The sequence below is a fragment of the Tachysurus vachellii genome, chromosome 23 (assembly GCF_030014155.1).
Source record: "Tachysurus vachellii isolate PV-2020 chromosome 23, HZAU_Pvac_v1, whole genome shotgun sequence".
NCBI lineage: Eukaryota > Metazoa > Chordata > Actinopteri > Siluriformes > Bagridae > Tachysurus > Tachysurus vachellii.
The window spans coordinates 17805405-17815404 of NC_083482.1; the positions used below are offsets into that span (position 1 = coordinate 17805405).

At 42.7% G+C, this 10000-nt stretch overlaps 2 protein-coding genes across 2 annotated transcripts in view; one reads left to right on the forward strand and one right to left on the reverse strand.

Annotated features, from left to right (window-relative positions):
- The window catches only part of cmtm3 (CKLF-like MARVEL transmembrane domain containing 3), a 94122-nt gene that overhangs the window by 65078 nt on the left and 19044 nt on the right, over window positions 1-10000 (forward strand). The window lies entirely within an intron of this gene.
- Window positions 2981-10000, reverse strand: part of nae1 (nedd8 activating enzyme E1 subunit 1) — a 9968-nt gene continuing 2948 nt past the window's right edge. Inside the window, exons 7-20 of the mRNA XM_060859573.1 lie at window positions 9631-9740; window positions 9375-9484; window positions 9232-9294; window positions 8759-8822; window positions 8514-8605; window positions 7828-7887; window positions 7301-7434; window positions 6860-6935; window positions 6654-6693; window positions 5828-5914; window positions 5575-5667; window positions 5373-5487; window positions 5160-5209; window positions 2981-3327 (exon numbers count right to left, since the gene is read on the reverse strand). Coding sequence (XP_060715556.1) covers window positions 3218-3327; window positions 5160-5209; window positions 5373-5487; window positions 5575-5667; window positions 5828-5914; window positions 6654-6693; window positions 6860-6935; window positions 7301-7434; window positions 7828-7887; window positions 8514-8605; window positions 8759-8822; window positions 9232-9294; window positions 9375-9484; window positions 9631-9740 — 1204 coding nt within the window. The 3' untranslated portion in view covers window positions 2981-3217. The remainder of the gene's footprint in view (window positions 3328-5159; window positions 5210-5372; window positions 5488-5574; window positions 5668-5827; window positions 5915-6653; window positions 6694-6859; window positions 6936-7300; window positions 7435-7827; window positions 7888-8513; window positions 8606-8758; window positions 8823-9231; window positions 9295-9374; window positions 9485-9630; window positions 9741-10000) is intronic.

Here is a 10000-nt window from a genome sequence, read left to right on the forward strand (position 1 = left end):
ATTGGCTGTGTGTTAGTATTTATTGTGTGTTTGTTTTTATTGTGTTTGTGTTTATTGTGTGTTTGTTTTTATTGTGTTTGTATTTATTGTATTTTAACCTGGGGGGGCATGGTGGCTTAGTGGTTAGCACGTTCGCCTCACACCTCCAGGGTTGGGGGTTCGATTCCCACCTCCACCTTGTGTGTGTGGAGTTTGCATGTTCTCCCCGTGCCTCGGGGGTTTCCTCCGGGTACTCCGGTTTCCTCCCCCGGTCCAAAGACATGCATGGTAGGTTGATTGGCATCTCTGGAAAATTGTCCGTAGTGTGTGATTGTGTGAGTGAATGAGTGTGTTTGTGTGTGTGCCCTGTGATGGGTTGGCACTCCGTCCAGGGTGTATCCTGCCTTGATGCCCGATGACGCCTGAGATAGGCACAGGCTCCCCGTGACCCGAGGTAGTTCGGATAAGCGGTAGAAAATGAATGAGTGAGTATTTTAACCTCTTAATTTCTTCATTATTTTATAATTTGCATCTTCACTATATTTCACTATATAACACATTTTAATCATTATGTTTTAGTGATTAAAATGTGTGAGATTAACATTCTGAAAGAGAGAGTGAGAGAGAGAGAGAGAGAGAGAGAGAGAGAGAGAGAGAGACAGCAGGAGAGGATGTAGTTAAAGTGCTAAAAAGTGTTAAAAAGCCACATTCAGTGTGTGTCTCTTCAGTAGGAGTGTGTGTGATGCAGCTGATCTGTTCTTCTGAATGAGGGCCATCCATGACAATGTCCAGGCAATCATCTCTGTGTGTGTGTGTGTGTGTGTGTGTGTGTGTGTGTGTGCGTGTGCGCGCGCGCTGCTGATGTGTACAATGAACTACAGAGTTTTTTCCACTTTTCTCCTTTTTTCTCTTTAATCATTTCATCACAGTGTCTGTTCTGTTACTCCTTAATGAACCTGACCAATAAACCTGTTTGTCCCGGCAGTGAAACGTCGTCCTGCTGCTGGTTTTCGTCCTTTAGTCATTAATTGGATGCATCTCGACTTTTTCAAGGACTCTGATTTTATTTTATTTTATAGCTTGTGATTCACGGCCTGGTTTTAACCCTGAAGTCCTTGTTACTTCTGATTTACACTCGGCAGTGACTCAGTGTGGGCATCAGTCCCGATTCCTCCAAGGTGAGGACGAGGTAGAGACACCAAGGCTACATTTATTAGCCTTTTAGCTTTTCTTCATCCTTCACCCTTCCTCAAGGGGCTCAGGGTTCACACACCGCTCTTCAACTCTGCCTCTGCAGATCTCGCTGTGTTTCTACACACTTTGGGTCAAAGGTGATGGTCTTCTAACACTAGCCTGTTTCCTGAAAGGTGCAGTGTGAAATTTTGATTAAAGTCTCCTTAAAAACGTCACTATGAGCTCTGCACTTCTGGTAAAATTAGTGGAGACGCGTCAGATTAAACGGAGAGATCTAAAGACTCGGTCAGATTAACTCTCTCAACTTGATGGTGTAAAATATTTTTTCTCAGGTAGAGTATTTACCTGTATGATTTATTATCCTGTTGGAAGCTGAAGCTCCGCCTCCAAGCATTGTCCTGACCAGATACCTGCTGTACAAACCTGTCTTAGGGTTAGAGTTGTGTGTAGCGTTTATGTTGTGTGTAGTGTTAGAGCTATGTGTATGTTTATGCTGTGTGTAGTGTTAGAGTTGTGTGTAGTGTTCAGGCTGTGTGTAGTGTTAGAGTTGTGTGTAGTGTTAGAGTTGTGTGTAGTGTTCAGGCTGTGTGTAGTGTTAAGAGTGGTGTGTAGTGTTCAGGCTATGTGTAGTGTTTAGGCTTACCACTGCTATGCTGATGATACACAACTTATCTTCTCTTTCCCACCCTCAGATACCACAGCTTCTGATCAGATCTCATCATGGATGACTGCTCATCAGTTAAAGCTCAATCCTAACAAAACTGACCTGCTGATCATCAGGTGATTCATCTCCAGTGGTAGCAGAGATCAATATATCAAAGAAAATACAGCAGTGATCAGATGGTGCTACATCCTTAATAACAAGGGATGAAATGTTTAGACCCTTACTGAGTGAATCTAGTGTGTGTCCACCATTGTGTGTGAGTCCATGCACATGCTGAATCAGCTGAAAAGTCTTCACAACAATCATCATTTCTTTTGTAGTTTTGTGTTTTTTATGTGAATATTAAAATCCCCTGCAGTTGCAAAACAGTCAAACTCTGAACTAATCATCGATGACGGTTCTGTGAGCCTCAAAAAAGGCTGAAGAGTATTTTGGTGTCTGTAAATAATGATAAACAGAATGTGTGGAGCATCTTTCACCTCAGGGTTGTTTGCACTGCAGCCGTCCGTCTTCTAGCCGTTTCATTTAAAAACATAAAATCTGTTTATAAAGTCATCGGTCAGAAATTATTTATTTTTTAGTGAGCAAATGTTTAAAAATGCTAACTTGACTATTGACTACAGAACAGTGAAGAACAAGAGATACACACACTCTCACTGTGAGTGTGTGTGTGTGTGAGGTTTACTGCTGCAGTGATTCACACTCCACTTCACTCCCTCATTCTGTTCAGATCAGTTTAAGAGCAGCTGCAGTTATGAATTATTCAGTAAGCACAATGTGCTGATTGCAGAGGAAATGAGGCAGCTTTTTTACTCTGGGTTGAAATCAATAAAAAAAAAAATGCATGAAGAGCGCCATCTGCTGTGTGTGAGAAGAATAACACTCATGTCTGCGCTAAAGCTGTGTTCCAAATCTGGATTAAACCTTCACCTTTTCCTCAAACACAACTGAGATCCTTCTGAATTTTTTAAACCAATAAATGGACCGGTGTCATGACGCAGTGATTTCTGAGACGATCTCACTTCTCATTAAAGTGAAGAACCCCAACACTGTGTCCTCCTGTCACATCATCATAGCACACAACCTTCAACACTAACCTCTCAGGAATGATTTTATAACTAACACCAACAAACCAACACCAGATTCACTAAACAAATCTCATATTTTAATATAAAGATATTAATGTGCTTCAGGTAGAACGTGTGTTCACACAGAGAATACCCAGAATCCACTCTGAGGTGCGTCATAAACACGTTGATTAATGAAAATAAACACTGCACTAGTCGGGATTTATTACTGATGCAGTATTTATATGAACAGTAACATTAAGAGCATGATAATGAACAAATGGTGCTGAATAAAACACACACACACACGTTCTCAGAGCTGGAAGGTGGCTGATGTCTGAGCCATAGCGTTGTAGATGAACGTGTTGTTAAATGGCACAAACTGGTGTGTGATGAGTTTGATGGCTTCCTGAGCTGCAGCTCCTGTAATGAGAAAAGAGAGCACGTCAGGTCCATAAATATTGGGACATCGACACAATTCTAACGTTTTTGGCTCTATACACCACCACAATGGATTTGAAATGAAACGAACAAGTTGTGCTTTAACTGCAGACTGTCAGCTTTAATTTGAGGGCATTTACATCCAAATCAGGTGAACGGTGTAGGAATTACAACAGTTTGCATATGTGCCTCCCACTTGTTAAGGGACCAAAAGTAATGGGACAACTGGCTTCTACGCTGTTCCATGGCCAGGTGTGTGTGTTATTCTCTCATTATACCAATTACAATGAGCAGATAAAAGGTCCAGAGTTCATTTCAAGTGTGCAATTTGCATTTGGAATCTGTTGCTGTCAACTCTCCAAGATGAGATCCAAAGAGCTGTCACTAACAGTGAAGCAAGCCACCATTAGGCTGAAAAAACAAAACAACCCCATCAGAGAGATAGCAAAAACTTTAGGCGTGCACAAAACAACTGTTTGGAACATTCTTAAAAAGAAGGAACACACCGGTGAGCTCAGCAACACCAAAAGACCCCCAAGACCACGGAAAACAACTGTGGTGGATGACCGAAGAATTCTTTCCCTGGTGAAGAAAACACCCTTCACAACAGTTGGCCAGATCAAGAACACTCTCCAGGAGGTAAGTGTATGTGTGTCAAAGTCAACAATCAAGAGAAGTCTTCACCAGCGTGAATACAGAGGGTTCACCACAAGATGTAAACCATTGGTGAGCCTCGAAAACAGGAAGGCCAGATTAGAGTTTGCCAAACAACATCTAAAAAAGCCTCCAGAGTTCTGGAACAACATCCTATGGACAGATGAGACCAAGATCAACTTGTACCAGAGTGATGGGAAGAGAAGGAAAGGAACTGCTCATGATCCTAAGCATACCACCTCATCAGTGAAGCATGGTGGTGGTAGTGTCATGGCGTGAGCATGTATGGCTGCCAATGGAACTGGTTCTCTTGTATTTATTGATGATGTGACTGCTGACAAAAGCAGCAGAATGAATTCTGAAGTGTTTCAGCAATATTATCTGCTCATATTCAGCCAAATGCTTCAGAACTCATTGGACGGCGCTTCACAGTGCAGATGGACAATGACCCAAAGCATACTGCAAAAGCAACCAAAGAGTTTTTTAAGGGAAAAAAGTGGAATGTTATGCTATGGCCAAGTCAATCACCTGACCTGAATCTGATTGAGCGTGCATTTCACTTGCTGAAGACAAAACTGAAGGGAAAATGCCCCAAGAACAAACAGGAACTGAAGACAGTTGCAGTAGAGGCCTGGCAGAGCATCACCAGGGATGAAACCCAGCGTCTGGTGATGTCTATGTGTTCCAGACTTCAGGCTGTAATTGACTATAAAGGATTTGCAACCAAGTATTAAAAAAGTGAACGTTTGATTTATGATGATTATTCTGTCCCATTACTTTTGGTCCCTTAACAAGTGGGAGGCACATATACAAACTGTTGTAATTCCTACACTGTTCACCTGATTTGGATATAAATGCCCTCAAATTAAAGCTGACAGTCTGCAATTAAAGTGTGTGTGTGTGTGTGTGTGTGCAAGTGCTGCTCAGTCTGAACCATGGAGACTCCTCCCACACATCATATACAAACATCGCTTTACTTGAAAAAAAACTGTATCTCAATATCATATGCATACACACCCCTGTGAATGAGCTGTTGCTATGGAAACATTAACAAAGCTGCTGTTAAAGAGAATGAATCAACAACTGACCACCAAGTTTGTGTGTGTGTGTGTGTGTGTGTGTGTGTGTGTGTCGGCCTCTCTGTGACTGTGTAATCTCACCTCCCAGTAATGCTGCAACTGTGTGTGGTTCTGCAGCTCCATAACGGCAACTAAAACACACACAAACACACACAGGAAATATATTCAAATCAGTAGAAGATTAATTATTATTTAATGTTGGGAAACACTCTTATTATTCATTATTAATAGCATTGTTACTAAAGGACACGGAGTCAATAAGGAGGAAGTGACATCACAGCGACGTTCACTCACAACTCGTGGATGTAGTCGTCTTTAACGTTGACGTTGAGCATGTACTCCTGAAGCAGACTGTTCACACACACCTTCAGCCTGCTGATGTCCTCCTCCACCTGGTAATTATACACACCTGACACACACACACACAAACATTATTGTTTTCTGGTAATAATTTTACTGGATCTGATGGTTTTACTGGTTCTAATGGTACTGATACCTGGGTATCTGGAGTGCTGCTGGAAGAAACGGTCCACAGAACGCAGCATGAGATACAGAACCATCTCACTGTCTGGATTATCCATAGAGGAAGCTGAGAACATGAACAAACACACACACTCATTTTAACACACACTCCAAGCTCTAATGAAAGTGTGTGAAACCTTATTATAGACAGTGTACACACTATACACATACAGCCACTGAGTGTGTGTGTGTGTGAGAGAGAGAGAGAGAGAGAGAGAGAGACTCACTAATCTCATCCTTGTTAATAGTTTCCACATTGTATTCTTCAGAGAGAGATCTGCCCTGGACAACTCGCAGGAATGCTGCATTCTTACCTGCACAGTAAAACATATCAGTGTGTGTGTGTGTGTGAGTCAATGTGTCAGTGTGTGTCAGAGTGTGTGTGTCAATGTGTGTGTGTGTCAATGTGTGTCTGTGTCAGTGTGTGTGTGTGTGTGTGTCAGTGTCAGTGTGTGTGTGTGTGTCAGTGTGTATATGTGTGTGTCAGTGTGTGTCAATGTGTGTGTGTCAGTGAGAGTCAGTATGTGTGTGTCGGTGTGCGTGGGTCAATGTGTCAGTGTGTGTGTGTCAGTGTGTGTGTGTGTCAGTTTGTGTCAGTGTGTGTGTGTCAGTGTGTGTGTGTCAGTGTGTGTGTGTCAGTGTGTGTGTGTCAGTGTGTGTGTGTCAGTGTGTGTATGTGTGTGCGTCAGTGTGTGTGTGTCAGTGAGAGACAGTGTGTGTGCGTGTCAGTGTGCGTGGGTCAATGTGTCAGTGTGTGTCTGTGTGTGTGTCAGTGTGTGTCAGTGTGTGTGTGTCAGTGTGCGTGGGTCAATGTGTCAGTGAGTGTGTGTCAGTGTGCGTGGGTCAATGTGTCAGTGTGTGTGTGTGTCAGTGTGCGTGGGTCAATGTGTCAGTGTGTGTGGGTCAATGTGTCAGTGTGTGTGTGTGTCAGTGCGTGTGTGTGTCAGTGTGTGTGGGTCAATGTGTCAGTGTGTGTGTGTGTCAGTGCGTGTGTGTGTGTGTCAGTGCGTGTGTGTGTGTGTCAGTGTGTGTGTGTCAGTGTATTTCACTCACAGAACAGTTGGATGTCCTGCTGTGAGATGCTCTCTTCTGGCTTCAGAATAACAAGACAAATAAATCCACAGAAAACAGAAATCATACAAACACATACACAGAGTAGGAAATAATCATCTGACTAACACACACAGCACGCTACACTGTTTGTGTGTGTGTGTGTGTGTGTGTGTGTGTGTGTGTGTGTGTGTGTGTGTGAGAGAGACCTTTCCAATAGCCCGAAGATGAGACTTGATGTGTTTGGTCACAACATAAGCGTCCTGCATCGCCTTCTCCCTGTATCTATACAGACACACAAACACACACACACACACGCACACACATATACAGACACACACACATATACAGACACACACACATATACAGACACACACACGCACACACACATATACAGACACGCACACGCACACACATATACAGACACACACACGCACACACATATACAGACACAAACATACACACACAAAGACACACACCACATTTACAACCCAACCAAGTCCCAAATATCAGTGTGCATGAATGTGTGTACATGTGTGTGTATGTAAGTGTGTGTCTGTATATGAGCATGTCTGTGTGTGTGTGTGTGTGTGTGTGTGTGTGTGTGTGTGTGTGTGTGTGTGTGTGTGTGTGTGTGTGTAGTTGCATACACATTTTGTAGGTTGATGAATTTATCTGAGTCAGAGATCATATCTGGGATGCTGCCCCTCAGAGGGAGTTTCCCGTTCCCTTCGTTCTGCACAAAATCCCTTACACCTCGAGCCATCACCCAAAATGCTGGGGTCTATTCACACACACACACACACACACACACACACACACACCAGTTTAACACGAATATAGTAATGCATTAAATTGTTTTTTAACCAAAAATGTCTTTTAAATTAGTAACGATTTCTTGTCTTATTAATGATGTAATATTATTTTCTGGTGTCTGCACAGAGAGTTTATAACACAGATGCCCCGCCCCTTTTTGGTGTTCATCCTCCTAACCCTATGCACAAACATCACACAGGACCAAGAGCGCTACAGGAAGTGTACAGGACATTAAGATGTATTTGACACAAAGGTATAATTTGAAGGGTGGAGGATGTTACCATGGCAACACTGATGTTTAGGACAGTAGTTTTAATAAACATTTGGTGTGTGATTACGGTAAAGTGTTGAAGTGTCTGACCTGTGAGGTGATGTTCTCACACTGCTCAGAACTGAAGATCTCCTCCACACTGCTGCAGATCTACATACACACACACACACACACACACACACATACACACAAGTGGAGATACATTTACAGCACACATACACACACAAACACACACACACACACAAACACAGACACACACACATACATACATACACACAAACACACACAAACACAAGTGGAGATACATTTACAGCACACAAACACACACACACAAACAAACACAGACACACACACATACATACATACACACACAAACACACACATACACAAACACAAGTGGAGATACATTTACAGCACACAAACACACACAAACACATACACACACAAACACACACACACACACACACAAACACAAGTGGAGATACATTTACAGCACACAAACACACACAAACACATACACACACAAACACACACACACACACACACAGACACACACACATACATACATACACACAAACACACAAACATACAAGTGGATGTGAGAGATACATTTACAGCAAACAAAAACACACTAAACTTTAAACTTTTTTTCTGTTTCTATATTTCTGTAAAGCTGCTTTGAGACAACGTGAATTGTTAAAATCCTCTACACAAATAAACTGAATTGAATTGACATACAGACCCCAACACACACACACACACACACACACACACACCTTAGTGGGATTTAAAGCCGTGTTGACATTTTTAATGGCCTCATCAAAGTTTTCCTCTTCCTCCAGAGCACCGTTTTCATTTTTACGGATCCCTGAGAGAAGAATCAGGATCACAGTGAGCTCTCACTAAATTACAGCCAAATTCAAAGTGAGTGAATCACAAAAAATGATTAAAAACACTTGGAAGGAGAAAACAGTGTAGTGACAGTGTACAGTGTACAGTGTAGTGATGTGGACGTTCTCACCGTCTCTGATCAGCTGTCTGAACTCCTCTTTCTCTCTGTAACTTTTTGGCAACTGAAAGTCGTGCTGAAGAAAAAACTCTGATTATTATTATTAATAACGAGACGTCACATGACGTCATCAGGTCATTTACATTTCATACAACTGAGCAGCTGATGGTCAGGGGCCTTGGTCAGGGGCCTAGGAGTGGACAATTAGTGGACCTGGGATTCAAACTTACAACCTTCTGAACATTTGTGGGCGTGGCCTGTACCGCTTTACTGACCATGTTATTAATAAGGATTAGAGGTGTAGTGATGCGTCACAGTACAGAGATGTGATGATGTACAGCAGGTGGCACTGTGGAGCTGTTTCTGTCCCTCGCTCTGACCCTCTGTTTACTCAACGCTGAATGTTTTATTTTATTTGAGGATGAAGTGATGCTGTAGTTTACAGTATTGTGTAAATAACCTCATTGTGGTGCAGATAAAGTTACCTCACTGAACCACTTCTCCAGATATTTAGCGATGATGATGATCCACGGTGTGTGACTGTGATCCTGTAATAATAAGAGCACAGTAAAGTTCAGTCTCTCTGAAGTTCAGAAATTCTCCTCGCTGGGCTGAAGCTCCTCTCTACCTTCTTGTCCATGGAGTCCATGTCATAGGAGCTGATGTGATTTTTCAGCTCAGAGAAAGGAGCATCCAGTCTGAGATCCTCCAGAGCGCTGTCTGGGTGAGACTCCACCACTGACACACACACACACACACACACTTTTTTATTTATTTGTATAGTGACTGAGATGGTAGAGGGATTAACTGTAGGCATGCAGCAGTCAACAGATGAACACATGAACAGATGAATGCACTAATCAGCAGGTACATAAAGAACTCACCTGTGTGCTCCTTCACAGCAAGTCTCATGTAGCCAACGAGTCCGTATGTCCTGCACACCAGGAACGGCACACTGGCCTTCCATAACACACATGCCAACTTCAAACACACACTGCGCGCACGCGCGCACACACACACACACACACACACACACACAGTATATAACCATATTAAATAAACAGAAATACAGAGACGGATAGGTGGAGGAACACAGACTAAATATAGTGATATTGTGATGAAGTAGGACATGGAGACGAGACACGGAGAGACGAGACACAGAGACGAGATACGAAGAGACGAGACACGGAGAGACGAGATACGGAGAGACGAGACATGGAGAGACGAGATACGGAGAGACGAGACATGGAGAGA